The sequence below is a fragment of the Rhinatrema bivittatum genome, chromosome 6 (assembly GCF_901001135.1).
Source record: "Rhinatrema bivittatum chromosome 6, aRhiBiv1.1, whole genome shotgun sequence".
Classification (NCBI taxonomy): Eukaryota; Metazoa; Chordata; class Amphibia; order Gymnophiona; family Rhinatrematidae; genus Rhinatrema; species Rhinatrema bivittatum.
The window spans coordinates 34,155,359-34,171,257 of NC_042620.1; the positions used below are offsets into that span (position 1 = coordinate 34,155,359).

Below are 15,899 nucleotides of genomic sequence, written 5' to 3' on the forward strand. Positions count from 1 at the left end.
TCTGGAGAAAAAACACAAAGCTTCTACTCTTTTCTAAAGGATATGTTAATTCAAACTACCCTTCACCATAGCTTTCAACCACAGCAGCAAAAGGACCTGCTCAGAAAAGATGACAATGCTCACTGGAAGCAGGCCAGGTTGCAAACAGCGCAGGGCACCCACGTTCACATTTTTCCCTAGTGCTTGAAACTGCCTTTGTAACAAAGAAAAAAAAAATTTTGTTTTAAAAATATAAAAATTGACATGTCAATCAATGAACAGTTTTTCCACAGGCACAGAACAGGGAAAGTCTTTTTTTTTAACCTGTTTCCAAGACTTTCAACTAACCGTAGGCAGTGCTTTGGAAACCCAGCGCTCTTTTCATCATCTCTCGTAGCAGGGTCAGAAGATTTTGTGCTCCATCCTGATAAGATAGCTGTGAGCTGTACTAGATTATCTCACACTAGCTGGGCTGGTAGTGAAAGATAGTAGTGAGCACAGTGATACAAAACTGGAAACCTGTTTCCATTTCCCTTTCCACTACTAACCATTTCCCTTTCCACTACTAACCAGGCCATTTCGGTAGTGCAGCCTGTATTTTGTCTTCGGGGCTTCAGCAGAGGACAGCCCAGTGCCCAGACGTCATCGGAGTGGGAAACCGGAGGGGCCCTGCAGCGATGCGCAGCCGCCGCCGGCACGTCGCCAAAGGGGCGCATGGCTTTGTTTCAACCTGAATATCTTGTCTGTAAATTCCAACTTGAAACTCTGACTGCTTCTTCTGCTCCTTTCAAAGACTCCTCCTCCAATTAAGTTCTCCTCTCTCTCTCCTCTTTTTTTTTCCCCACTGTGCACCAACCCGCCAAAACGTATGTGGAAGAAGAGAAAAGGGACAGTTCGTGTGTTCCCTTCCAATCCTACAGTTCTTCTCCCTTCAGAATCCCAGCAGACTATTGACTGGTTTCTGCAACCTATGGCTACCAGTATACCTTCGGGGATGGTTGGGACTGGCATGAGGGCAACTTTGCCCTCTACTTCAGGGAATTCTACCTCCCTTAGCCCTGATAATGCTGTGCAGATCCCTCCTGTGGTTGAGGAACCTGTAATATTAGGTTCCCAGGCAACGATGGAAGTTCCTAATTCTTTGACATACGCTTTGAGAGCTTCTACAAATTTGCCTGAGATACCAGCACAGATTACCATGGAAACACTTTGCACAGCTATTAAAGGTTTAGAAATTTCTTTAGGGACCGAAATTGAAAATATTTCTAAGGCTGTAGGCTTCATTCAACCCCAGGTTTTGGGGGCACGATACGTTCTGTTTTATTCTTAATAATTGTATCTCTAAATTGGAAAAACAGTGCGAAACCTTTTCCTAAAGTGATATGGCTTTGATTAAAGGGCAAGAATTAAATCAACATAGTTTAGAATCCCTAGAGAATAACTCTAGGAGGTTGAATTTAAGAATTCTAAACCTCCCTAAGTCATTAAGTATTTCACCTGTTGAAATGCTTAGGAAATTCTATGTGGAGGTACTGAAGGTATCACATGATGCTATTCCCCCTATTACAAAGGCTTTTTATATTGCCTCTAGATCTGGTGAACATTTGAGTAATCCTCCTGAACAACCTAATGTATTAGAGAATTTAACTGATTTATTTCAGGATTTCAAAGTAGATATTGTGGGTTGTGCTACTTTATTGGTGATATCTGCTCTGGATCCTGATGGAATTTGGACCATGAAAATGTTTTTCAGTGCCTCAGAAAAAAGATTTTATGGCCATCAGCTTGCAATATTTCCAGCTATTGGAAAAACCACCCAGATGAGAGGGAAAGTCTTTTTACAAAAGAAACAGCGTGTCTTAGATATAGGCGTTACATTTCTTTTGCAGTATCCATGTAAATGTTTAATTATATTAGGTCCTAATAAATATTTGTTTTTTGATCCAGATCAACTGGAAGGGTTTTTTCAAAATAGAGAGAGTCCCTTAACAATTTCCTCATAATTTGCTAAAAGTGTTTAGAAATTTGCAGATATTTAATGATATTCTGGACATTGCTCAAAGATGTTTCAGTATTTTTACAGTCCCCATTATGAGGTCTCATTATTACTAATTGCCTTTGTGTTGTATAAATAATACAATATTGTTTTTTTCCTGTGTTTTGTTCAATATTTCACTTATATCAAGTTTTGACTAAGATTTTTGAAAACTATGAAAATAAAGAATTATAAAAACAAAACAAAAAAAAAAAACCAACCAACCCAGAGGCATAGGCACAGGTTGGCCTGAGGGGTGGGGGCCTGTGCCTCTTCACTTTGGCTCTGGCCCCCACCCCTAGACGTCAGCCCCTTAAAATTATAGGTGTTTGAGGATCTGGGGGCATTGGAACCACTCATCATTTATTTAATTTGTTACGTGCTTTTCCAGGAGGTATAAAGGAGTAATGTTGCAGTACAAATTCTGAATAAACAGTGGTTTGGCGAGGGAAGCTGCTAATATGGAGAGAGATGGATTCTGAAACACACAGATAGTAATTAGTCAACACGCTGCTCCCGGCCAGACTTGTAAAGGCTTGAGGCAGTCAAACAGGCCGATTCTGCAAGGTCCGTGGGAAAACAGGGGCTCAGTGTTGAGCGCCACTCTCCCAACACGTGCCCAGCCACCTTTCCTGGGCGCATGATCCTGTATTTAAATGAGGGGCTAGGAACGATTACGTGCCCCTAGCGCCTCCTTGGCCCAGGAGAGGTGGCTGTTAGCGGGTTCAGAAAACAGACTCTCTCCCACAGAGGGAGAGTGAGAAACAGCAGAGACAGGAGACAGTGATGCCAGAACTTGATTTTGTAGCCACTGTTGTCAAGAACTATATAGGATAGGGTAAGGGATTGAGGGGGGGGGGGGGGGAAGCTAGTCACATTACCCATCCTCCAACAACCACCAAAAAAAAAAAAAAAAATCAAATTTGGCAATGCCCCTGGCTTCTGACTGTTCTCAGGCAAACTGCACAAACCTTAGTTCATGGGTACTGTAAGCTTGTAACACAGCAAATGATGGCAGATAAAGACCAAAATGGCCCTTTCGGTCTGTCCAGTAGCAATTGATTCATTTTGTGTAGATAGGCAGATAAATCCCCACATTTATATTACGCCTTCCAGCACCTCAAAGCAGATTACACTCAGGTACTGTAGGTATTTTCCTGTCTCCAAAGGCTTACAGTCTAACTTTCTACCTGAGGCAATGGAAGGAGAAGTGACATGTCCAGGGTCACAAGGGGTGGCAGAAGGATTTGAACTCTGGCTTCCCTGGTTTGCAGCCCTCTGCTCTATCAGGCTACATCTCAGATATGGAACCTGACACCCACTCCCCTCGGGTGTCTTCTAGGGTTGTAACTGCCGCTCCATGCAGGTTAGCCCATGCCTTCTAGGTAGTGCAATGCAGCCATATCACTGTTGTTTTGGTTTGCAACTGCCATTCCTTGCAGTTTACCCCAAGTGCTTCATCACCATTCTCTTGGCACTAGAGAACTCCTGTGTTTATCCCATGCTTTTTAAAACTGTTACTGTTTTTGTCTGCACCACCTCTCAGGAGAGAGCATTCCAGGTATTCACTCCCTTCTCTGTGAAAAAATATTTACTAAGGTTCACTCAGCAGAGGTCATAGTTTTTACCTACATTTTTTGTATGCAAACTGTACTTCTGATACAGGAAGACGTTTTATGCACAAAAAATGTGCATGTAAAACTGTACGCACTGCTTAGCGCCCTTGCATGGAAATCCCATATAAATGAAGGCATTAGTTATTATCGCCCAATGCAAATAGGAGTACTAGCTTAACTCAGATTTTCTTAGTGTTGGAAATTTTACTCCAGGTCTGAGGTGAATTAGAGAGTCCAGAATTTGTGTTAATGAGTTATCCATCTATAATTTAGCTGGACATGTTATCTGCTAAATGTCTCTGAATATGGACGTCCAAGAGTTTAAAAAATAACAACAACAAAAAACTAGTCTGGGCAGTAAAGAAATTGATTTTAATGCTAATGATATTGGCCCTTTTGTTCTTTAATCTACCCCCTTCAAGCTTCATATCACAATTCCATTGAAAAAGCTTTGTGCCATGTATTAATACCTGAAAGGTATTTACATGTTTTTGTCATTCCTATCCTCGTCTCACCTCTCTTCTAATGTATACATATTAAGGACCTTCAGTCTCACCTCACAGGGATTTTGGTAGCTTTTCTCCAAATCTTCTCTGGCCTCTCTATATCCTAGATACAGCTTCCTGAATGGCACATAGCACTCTATGTAAACCCTCACAATGCACTGTAAAGAGGCCTTACCAATTTCTCTTTATTTATTTTTAATACCAGTTATGCCGCTCCTTATGCACCCAAGCATCCCCCTAGTGCTGGCGCCCACTTTATCACACTGTTTCACTACTTGAGATCATCTGATACTATCACCTCAAGGTCTCTCTCCAGGTTGGAGCACATCAGCTCTTTACCACCCATCCCATTCCGGTCCCATTGACTTCTTCACCTCAATTGCATGACTGTGTACATTTTGGCATTGAATGTTAAAATGCCAAATATTCAACCACTTCTTGAGCTTTCTTAGATCACTTCTCATTCTGTCTTACTCCCCTCAGGGGTAGCCACTCTGCTGCAGATCTTTGCATCATGTGCAAGGTTTTCCCTCTCATTTCTCCACAATATCGCTCACAAAGATATTGAATGGAACCAGCCCCAGGACCGATCCCTGAGGCACTACATCAAATCACCCCTCTTTCCTCAGAGTAATTTCCATTTACCACCACCCTCTGTCATCTATCACTCAATTAGTTTCTAATCCAGGCCACCACCTTGGGATCACTGCAACCTGCTCAGTTTATTAACGAGCCTCCTATCCGGGACAATATCAAAAGCTTTGCTGAAATCCTTTGTTGAATTATATTTTATGGGGCTTGGTATATTTTATGGGTAAATTGGTAGCACTCAGCTATGAAGATTACAATATGTAAAATCTCAGTCCTGAAGCTGGAAGCCTGTTAAGTTTGTGATATGAATTTGGAGAAGGACCAGTTACCAACAGATGTCCAGGTATGGGAATAACCAGACGCCCTGCAGAATGAAGCTGTGCAGCCACTTGCAAAACAATTATTATTATTATTATTTTTAATACTCTTCGGACCACCAACAGGAAGCAGCTTGCAATGGTAGTGTAAGTCCTTCACCACAAACCTGAGGAACTTCCAATGGGTGGCATGATTGGGAATGTGTGCACAAGCATCTTTAGATCCAGAATGCATATCCAATCCCTCAGAAAGGAAAAGCTGAAGGGAGTTCATCTTGAACCTCTCTTGTAGCAACAATCTGTTCACCCTCCATAAATCCAGAACAGGCCTCAATCTCCCGGACTTCTTTGGAATTAGGGAAAACCAGAACAGAGTCTCTACCCACACTGAAGGGACAAGCTCTACCACTTTCTGTTGAAATACAGACTCAAACTCTGGCCGCAGTTGAGCAGATTAAAAGGCAGCAGAGCCAAAGACCGAAATCCATTGGGTCTGAGGAGGGCAAAAGTGTAAACGGTAGCCCTGTTCCATAATTTTCAAGACCCACCTGTCCTTGATAATACGGATCCATTCTGAAAGGACGCATTGGGCCCTCCCCCCATGGGAGGAGACAGTCCTCAAAAATGTCAAAAACTGATCGCAGGCTTAGGCTTTGTCTACCGCTGGGCCCTCAGATGACACTTTTCCCTCTGACAGCCTCCATTGGGCAGCTGCTGAAGAGTGGGAGGGGCTGGATGACTGTTAAAAGAGCAGAAGGGACGTCTTTGGAAGAATGGTCATTTGTAGGAAAAATATTTCCATCAGGCTGGGACCGGCTGGTCACGAGTTTCCACTGGAAAATGCCAAAACAAAATCTTAAGAGAGAGATGGACAACATGTTCATGTGGTAGCTCAGATGAAGAAAGACTGAGGGACTCCTGAGGGAGGAGGCACACCCAAGAACTCCCACATAGCTCAGTAAGACTTTTACTAAGCTCCGAGAACTGAGTCCATACACCCTCAGATGACTTCACCCATGCGTTCTGGCTAATTCAACGGAGAACAGGCTTCTAAACAGGAATCTAAATATGTACACCCTGGAGGAAAGGAGGAGCAGAGGTGACATGATACAGAATTTCAGATACTTGATAGGTTTTAATGATCCAAAGACAGCGACAAACCTTTTCCGTCGGAAAAAAATCAGCAGAACCAGGGGTCACGATTTGAAGCTCCAGGGAGGAAGACTCAGAACCAATGTAAGGAAGTATTTCTTAAAGGAGAGGGTGGTGGATGCCTGGAATGCCCTTCCAGAAGAAGTGGTGAAGACCAGATCTGTGAAGGACTTCAAAGGGGTGTGGGATAAACACTGTGGATCCATAAAGTCTAGAGGACGTGAATGAAGAGTGGGTGGCTCGCGGGAATGACGGCTACTGCCTAGAGATAATACCCTTATTCAATAAACATACATATGGTTAATGCGACTCCAACATTGCTCTAAGCGTCAACGGCAAGAGGAAACGTGGAAAAAGATTTGCATTCACAAAAAAAAGCGGGGAGTAGCTTGCTTGTTACGGCGGTTACTACCCCAAACCAAATAAGCCTGGTACTTCATGTTCAATGCATATCCAGCATAGCTCTCTGCTTCAACAGCATGGGAGAAAGACTGCTACATCACGGATATCCAGCATAGATCTCTGATTCAACAGCAGGGGAGGAAGTCTCATAGTTAACTTTCAATGCATATTCAGCATAACTCTCTGCTTCAATGGCAGGGGGAATGAAGAAAAGTAGATCTATATACAGAAAAAAACCAACAAGGTCTGAATTATTTAGTCTTGGTAAACAAATAAACATGGGTATAGCTTGCTTATTGCGGCGGTTACTACCCCTAACTAATTTATTTTATTTATTTATTTATTTAAAGAGTCTTCTATGCTGATGTTATGCTGATGTTAGTGTTAGTCGAAACATCACCTCTGTTTACATGGAACAAAAGCAACGGAAATTACAAGTAACAGGGGAAGGGTAGGGGGTACAAAAAACCAATAGGAGAGCAGAGAAGCATAGAAACAATTAACAAGTGAACTATAATGTCATAAGAACAAGTTCATAGTCAAATTCAGGTCATGATCCATCACAATTCAATATTCATCAAGGGTGTTGGGGAAAGGCTTGTTTGAATAGCCAGGTTTTGAGCTGGGCTCTGAATTTGGTGGTGCAAGGTTCAAGTCTGACGTGGGTTGGGAGTGAGTTCCAGTGCATAGGTCCAGCAATGGAGAGCGCCCGATCCCTTGTAGCTGTGAGGTGTGCTTTCTTTAGGGATGGCACATGGAGGGACCCTTTGTTAGTGGTCCTTGTCGGTCGATTCGAGCAGGCAAATTGGAGGGAATCTACCAGCCAGTTGGAGTGATGGGAATATAAGGCTTTATGGATAATGGTCAGGGATTTAAAGAGGATGCGGGAGGGAATAGGGAGCCAGTGTAGGTCCTTCAGTATAGGGGAAATATGGTCGTATTTATGAGCGTTGGAGAGGGTTCTGGCTACAGTGTTCTGTAGCATTTGGAGGGACTTTAAGGAGGATTAAGCTAGATATTTCACTTAGAGGCAGTTCCAACACTGCTCTCTACATTAATGGTGGGGGTAGAAGGGAAATAGAATCAAAAGGTTACTAAGAGCCAAGAGAAACAGATAAGGTCCATCAGGTCTAGAGGACGTGTATAAAGAGGAGGCAGCAAAACACTGCACGGAGTGGCAGTAGCCACAGATGCATTCACGGAGCGGGATGCCAGTGGCCAGTGGTTGGTGTTCCACCTTCACGAAGCAGAAGGTTGGAGGACTGCCATCTCCAAATTAAAAAAAAACAAAACAAAACCCAAGGGAGGGTAAGAGTATGTAAAATTAACGGAGAGGCCAAAGGCTATAGGTATTACCAATTATTAGGCTTATTCAATATTTGTTGATAGTTAATGTGGCTTTCAATGCATACTTCACTTTCAATGCATATCCAGCATAGCTCTCTGCTTCAACAGCAGGGGAGAAGTAAAACTAATACTTCACGCATATCCAGCATAGCTCTCTACTTCAACGGCAGGGGAGAAGAAAAACAACCAATAAGGGCTGAATAACATAGTCTGGGTAAAGAAATAAGTATGGGTGTAGCTTGCTTATTGCGGCGGTTACTACCCCTAACTAAGCTTAATATTTCACTTGGATGCAGCTCCATCACTGCTCTCTACATTAATGGTGGGGGTGAAAGGGAAATAGAACCAAAGGTTACTAAGAGCCAAGAGAAACAGATAAGTATGAAAAAAAAGAAGTGTGAAGCTTGCTGGGCAGACTGGATGGGCCGATTGGTCTTCTTCTGCCGTCATTTCTGTTTCTATGTTTCTATAGTGTATATAAGGAAAAACTGGGTGTACTCTTGGGGCCTGATTCGCTCATTTCTTTTTCCCCCCCATCAACACAGAATGAGAGAAAAGCCTTAGTGAATCAGGCACTTGGACAAGTTATTTCTGATCACAATAAAGCATATCCAGTATTTTCTTTGATTGTGGGTTTTTTTAAAATCATGATATAACTACATGGAAATGACAGTGTGTATCTGTTATTTAAAGCACTTACCTTCAATTAAAGCACACCTTGCTCCTTCATATTGGAAATAATGAAGTCTGGGAAGAACTTTAAAGCTTTAAATTATGTTTGAATTTTTGTTGACACCTGCTAATAATCTTATTTACAATTCCCTGGCAACAGACTTTCAGTCAATACCATCTTGAGAGGGATTAGAATGGTGGACCCACACAGAAAGGCTCAGTTACCTTGCATTTCTGCTTCATTTTATAGTTCACCCTGAATGTTGCTGAAATTCAAACGAAATGCATGGTAAACTTGCTTAACTTTTCATCAAATAAGGGCTGAGTTGCAGTATAGAATTAAAAGAAAAGTGCGTTTACCTTGATCTCCTACCAGTGCCTTGATCTCTTCTAGAAGATATCTTACAGTTTTAACTTTTTCAAAGGTCTTCTCGGGGCTTGCTTTTTTGTGCTTCTGAACTTTATGCTCAAAACTGGTTTGACAACTTATCTCCCTTACTGGAGTAATATCCACAAAATTTATATTGTCCTCCTCACTGGAAGTACCCTCGCTCTGCCCCCAAGCATATGCCTCCTTCTCTGAAGCCAGGTTCTCATGCTGTACTGGATTGTGATGTTGGTACATATTCTGATCAGCCATCTGGCTCTCATCAGTATGCTGTTGTAGATGGTTCGGATAGCCATGAATATGCTGACGCAGGTCTGCTGCCTTGAAGTTTTGCTCCTGGTTTCCTTGCTTTATTACTGTTTCTGTTTCATAAATTGGTTGAAGGAAAAAGGGCATTGCAGGATTATTTGGGATAGCCACCGGTATGTATGACATTACAGCAGAGGTTGTAGGCATGCCCTGAGCTTGAGAAACTGTGCTAACAGAAGATGGGCCAGCAGGGATTGAAGTAACTCCACCTCCTTGTGGCACGCACTGATTATACGCATCAAAGGAACATCCATCCATAAAAGAGAAGGAAAAATACAGTTAAATTTTACTAGATGTATGCAGTGCTGCAGAGATACACATAAGAGACTCCCTGCTCTGTGAAGTTTCCAATCTAGTTAAGACCTGCAGACTTTAGCCAAGATTTTCAAAGTGGATTTATACACATAAGTCTGTTTTGAATAATCCAGGTTGTGCCAGCATATCTCTCTCTCTCTCTATATATATGTATGTATATATGTATATATATATATATATATATATATATATATACATACATACATACACACACACACACACAAAGCAGGAAAGGTGACTTTTTGCATGTAAATTTACACGCATACTTTTGATTTTCCAACGTATGCATGGGAATCCTTTCCCTGCCCCTCAACATTATTGCAAGTGTGAGGAAAAGTATGTGCATAATCAAGTTATGTGCATACTTTCCCTCCGCAAACCCCCCATGGATAATTTTCAAAAGCTGTTTACATGCACAAACCTTTTTGAAAATTACGCATACACCCTTCCCCCGCATATACATAAACAAACAATAAAAAAGGTTTCAGGAAATGCATTTATTACTGTGATGATGGTTTAAAAAAAAAAAAAAAAAAAAAAAAGAAGAAGAAGAATCACAAAAGCTATGTTCTGGAAAAGCCAGGGTTTAAAAGCAACCTCAGAAAGGTAGGCTTTCAGGCAGGACTTATATATGGCCAGAGAGGAAGCATGATGCACCAGCTCAGAAAAGTTGTTTCAAGCATACGGTGCCACAAACTCAAAAGCGCAGAGTTAAGTTCTGGCAATGGAGAAAGGCATAGATTCACAGCTTATCTGATGAACAGAGAGCATGAGGAAGAGGTATCGTGGGAGCTGAGAGGGGAGAAGTAATGAGGAGCTGATAAGTGAAAAGACGAACGTATATGTGAATGAATGGGGAGCCAACATACTGACTTGATAAGGTACATGTGCAAGGGGATGGTATCATACATTTGTAATGGCATTGGAGGAAGATAAATTGTGCAGCTGCGTTTTGAATAGACTCAGATGTTGGCATTATTCATTTAAAAAATATACACATTTTATGCTCGAGCTGTAATATTAGCTCATATTTACCTACAGTACATTAAAATGATTCATTTCTATTTACAACATTCTAACCACAAAAATTCTAGCATAATTTTAATTTTGCCATCATTCCCAATGAAAATTAAATAGCAAATATTAGATACTTAAATAGATTTTACCTACACATATTAAGTTGTTTCTGTGCATGTATACAAATAAATCAACAAAAATGTATTATTATTTTAACTTTTAGGTTTGCTAACTGAAGTAAAAACTCTTGAAGTAAATGTTGCATGGGACAGTTCTCCATCTCCAGTAACTACATGGTGATTTTTAATATCATAGAAAAAATTTAACTTGCAAGTTCTGAATGACTTACAGTGCCAGCAATTTCAAAAGCATCCTGAATCTAAGGCATCTCAGGCTTCACTAAAGCCAACAGAGCTATAAGCATGCTGATGCCATGGTATTTTGATGCATCCCACCAGTGATACATCCATCAGCAGAATGCAAAACTGAGTAAGATTCTTTTAGGAGGCGCCATCAGATGAATAATGGAATGTGTTGCATTGTGATGTCAGTCCATAAAACTCATCCAAATTACCAAATACTTTTTATTATGCGTACAAAAAATAAATAAAAAATAGACTTTTAAAAATCACTAAACTGAGCAAATATGACTTGAACATTAGACAGAAGTCACACAAAGGCAACCCAAAGCTTGTAAACTGACTTACCCCTTCCCCTAAAGAAATCTGCCAAACAATATGACAGTATAGGAAGAATCGACTTTACAATGTTTACTTGATATTTTTAGCAGTTTAGCTACATTCTGAAATTATGCATGATCTCCACATCCACTCATATATGCAGCAGCCATTTACACTTGATCACATCACAATTTATTTTAAAATGTATACACTAAAATTCAACTGAATAAACTAATTCATACAAAGAGAGTAATGTCCTTGCTTTTATTTTAAGCAAATATACTTACAGGTTGAATTGTTAAAGGATTTTCTGAATTCTGAGGGGAAAGAGCTGGTGTGGATGTAGCTAAGCGATAATTGAAGAGTGTAGCACCTTGAGATCCTATCATTAAAGTAACAAGGAAAACTGGCATTACTAAAATTGCAATGAGGTCTTAAAATACCTCACAGCTTTCAAGCAACAGATAAAATCGCACAACACAAAACTGAAAACTAACAGACATATTTACCATGATCAAAGACTCCATTACAGTTAGTCTGTGACAGCTGCTTACTCAGCAGAGACATCTGAGTCTGCACATGCTCACACAGTGCTGGATGAACTACAGGAGAACGCTGGCAGAATGGGACTTGGATTGTCTGATGAACCTGTTTCTGCACAGCACTTGAGTTTTTCTGAGAAGTAGGTACACCCAGGTCCATTTTTCTCTCCAATACTGAAACAACAAATACTTGTTTGTAACAACTGCTATTTCTAGCCCCTGCAGCTACCGTTCTAAAGGCCGAAATGCAGCTTCCAATCAGTACTATTTCTAAAGACTATGCACTCATGTTAGAATTCCTACTGTAACATTTAAAGGCTAATTCATCTGTATGCACATCTGAATGTGTTTTACTGGAATTGCTGGGAGAGCGGACTCCAGCGGGAGAGCAACGCAGACTGAAGAAGACACATATGAGCAAAGGCCAACGGGACTAGCTCGAGAGTGGAAGCCATCGACCCCAGAACCTGCAAGTAATCCCAGGCGCTGGGCCATGGCATGGATGTGAATAAATCCACCTGGGAAACCAAATTGGAAAGCCTCTCTTCTGTAAGAAAACCTTGCCCAAGACCGTATTGAACCTGGCCCCCAGGAACTCCAAGGATTGACCACCCAGCCTAAGGAAGTCAATCTCTGATGGACTCGCTGGACCGCGGCCTCGCACAAAGCTTCTGACTTCGCCCGAATCAGCCAGTTGTCCAGATAGGGATGAACCAGTATGCCCTCGTGCTGAAGAACCGCTGCCACCACCACCATCACCTTGGTGAAAACCTTGGGTGCTGCTGCGAGGCCGAATGGGAGAGCACAAAACTGGAAGTGTCCGAGGATCGCGAATCGTAGGAATTTCTGGTGATCCGGATGGATGGGGATGTGCAGATAAGCTTCCGTCAGGTTCAGTGACACCAGATACTCTCCCCCTTGTGTATAGATGCTATCACAGAGCGTAGTTTCCATCCAAAAACGAGGCACCTTCAACGCCCGACTGACCTGTTTCAAATTGAGAATGGGGTGAAAAGTTCCTTCCTTTTTCGGCACAATGAAATAGATGGAGTAATGCCCGCGCCTGAGCTCTCCAGTAGGAACCGGAACTATGGTGCCGAGAGCCTGCAAATGCTGCAGGGTGTCTCGTACCGCTTGCCTCTTTTGACAGTACGCGCATGGGGACACCATGAAGCGGTCTTGGATTGGCCGTGCAAAATCCAAAGTGTAGCCGTGTTCGATTATGCTTAGGACCCATTGATCCGACATTACCGTGGTCCACTCCTCCAGGAATAAGTACAGCCTGCCCCCGATCTTTGGAACAGAGGAGTGGAGAAGCCTCACTTCATTGTGAGGGCTTGGAGCCCCCATGCGCCTGAGGGGCTCCTTCTCTGAAGGGCCGCCGGCCCTGAAAGGACTGGGTTGCCTGTATACTGACGGCTTTGTCCCTGACGAAACGAGGAGCGAAAATGTTGATTCCCCCGAAATCTCACTCTCTGCGGAAACTAGCCTCTCGTCAGAGGCCTGTCTTCCGGCAGCGACTTGATCATATCTTCCAACTGCTGTCCAAAACAGCAATCTTCCCTTGAAGGGCAGAGAGCCCAAATGCGCCTTGGAGGATACGTCCGCCGACCAATTCCGCAACCATAGGAGTCGACGTGCTGAGACCGCGGAGACCATCGTCTTCCCTGAGGTCCATAAAAGGTCATACAGTGCATTCGCACTGTAAGCCACCGCAGCCTCCAACCTCCTAGCCTGTTGTGTCTGGGCATCAGTAAGCTCCACAGATGCTTGTAAATCTTGGACCCAGCAGAGACTGGCCCGCTGAGTGAAGCTGCTGCAGATCTCAGCCCGTACCCAGAGAGAGCTGATACCTCGAAAATCTTCTTGAGATGTACCTCCAACTTGCGGTCCTGCAAGTTTTTCAAGGCTGTGGCACCCGTCACCGGAATAGTCAACCTCTTTGTCACCGCTGAAACAGCAGCGTCCACCTTAGGCACCCTGAGAAGATCCATAGCTCTACTAAACTTCAACCCCAAATCAGGAGTGTCCCACTCCTTAAATAGAAGATAAGACACCGACAAGTGGAATGGGAATGACCTCGCTGGACCTCTGAGACCCAGCATCATCGGATCCATATTAGGCCCAAACCTGGAATCCTCCTGAGGGACTTCAATTCCCAGCTCGTCGAGGATGAACGGAATTAGGGGCCCCAGTTCATCCCTTCGAAACAAGCGAATCACCTTGGGGTCATCCCCCTCCACCGGAAGGGAGCCCATTTGCTTCGTCGGCGGAGTCTGGGCATCCGGATCCCCATCCGTACCCTGATCAGGAGCCAGCCGCAGAGACCCCTCTTGATCTGACAGATCCGAAGATGCGCTGTCCCTCGGACATTTTCTTGGAGGGAGATACAGCCCTCAGCCTGTTCAATACATGGGTTAAATTCCGAGATAGTCATTTTTAAATCCAAGATTTGTTCAGAAATACCACCAAGTTTCTCATCTAGAGCAGCGCTGACTGCCTCTAATTTTAGCGAGCATTTCCTCCGCTGTTGGGTGAGCCTCTGTAAGCTCCGGTGCGGTCACCACCTTAACTTCTGTGCCATGTGGTTTTTCTCTCTCCTTTCTCCCTGGCTTAGCCGGTATACCTGATGGCGATTTTGGCATGAATCACACTATGGACATATGTCCAACTCAAAAGAGGAGTTTGAATCAGGTAAGAGTCCTTCAGGGGTTGAATTGCAGGAACCTGGCACCTAGAGCCGAGAGAGAAAGCAGCCTCCTCTGTTCCCCACATCATGTGATCCCCCTGGCTTTTAAAAACAGCATAGGAGAGGGGGCTCAGGAAGCAGCAGCAGAAGATGATCCATTAACACCCGAAGATGACACCCAAGCCATCACTCACTGCCCCTCTGTACGGTTTAGCAGACAAGCTTCAGCATTTCGGAGAGTACTGCATGGTGGTGAACTAAAGAGTCTTTCCTGGCTCAGCCACAGAGACCGCTCCAGGGTGAGACTGAAAGTATCTTCCAAAGTTATGGGGATATTTAGCTTAGCTTATTAATAGTACTCTAATTCACCAATAAATGCTAAGCTTTATTCATTATAAATATTTGCTGTGTTAAGAATTGTAATATAAAAGTTTCTGACATAAGTGGTGTGTTTTATTCTGAGCAGTAAGTCTGAAAATAAATGTCTGATTTTGAGTTAAATAGCTGTCTTACTTGAGCTCCTCTGATCCCATTAAGGTAATAAGTGGAAATCTGCATTAGCACTGCCCCTCCCCAGAGAGGACAAAGAAACAGGCTGTAACCCATGGGCTACAGGATACTCCTGTATTGCTTTTAGGAACCAAGCAGTGATCCCCAGGCCTAGAAATATAAATTCAGTCTGACTCCAGCCTTAATTAAAACTCTGTAGCTTCACAAACAAAAACAACAGTAGACTGTCCTTCCCTCCAGAACAATGTACTCAATTACTCACAGTTCAGTACTGCTTCCGTCAGTACTCACAGCTCAGCTTCAACACAGTTCAATGTTTGGACAGCGTTACTCAACAGGAGTTGCCTTCCTTCTGGAGACCCGGGCCTGGTCTGACTATCCCCACCTGGATCCTAGCTCTTATTCCTCCCCTGTTGGGCCCCACCCACAGATCTCTCTCTCAAGGGGAATTAAGCTGGACCAGGCAGGATCCTGCAATAGTTTAAGGGGAAATATAGGCACTGTTTCACATGCTTACAGTGACCTAGTCACCACCTTGTCTCTTAACTTTGTGCACACAGTAAAATTCATTAGCAATAAGGCATTTAGGGTCAGATATACTAAGCATCTGTCCCATAGATACAGGGAGGGTAATTTTCAAAGGGAATTCTTGCAAGCAATATAACACTCTTAGTGTCTTTCAGAGTGAGAAAACTCACACACAGATCAGATTTGTACACCAAATCTTCACAAGAGGGCACTGTTCTGTTCGTACATCTCACTCTGCATGTAAAAGTGGCCCCTAACCCCTACACTGCTACCTAAACCTCACCTCGGGTTACTAGGTGGGCCT

At 43.0% G+C, this 15,899-nt stretch overlaps 1 protein-coding gene across 5 annotated transcripts in view; it reads right to left on the reverse strand.

Moving 5' to 3' along the window:
* The window catches only part of CCDC14 (coiled-coil domain containing 14), an 81,098-nt gene that overhangs the window by 44,315 nt on the left and 20,884 nt on the right, over positions 1-15,899 (reverse strand). For 4 of the 5 annotated variants that reach the window (XM_029605234.1, XM_029605233.1, XM_029605237.1 and 1 more), the window contains 3 exons: positions 11,836-12,042; positions 11,614-11,708; positions 8,978-9,539 (listed from right to left, as the gene is read on the reverse strand). In XM_029605234.1, the coding sequence (XP_029461094.1) occupies positions 8,978-9,539; positions 11,614-11,708; positions 11,836-12,042 (864 nt within the window). The remainder of the gene's footprint in view (positions 1-8,977; positions 9,540-11,613; positions 11,709-11,835; positions 12,043-15,899) is intronic. The other variant, XM_029605235.1, reaches the window with a different exon arrangement.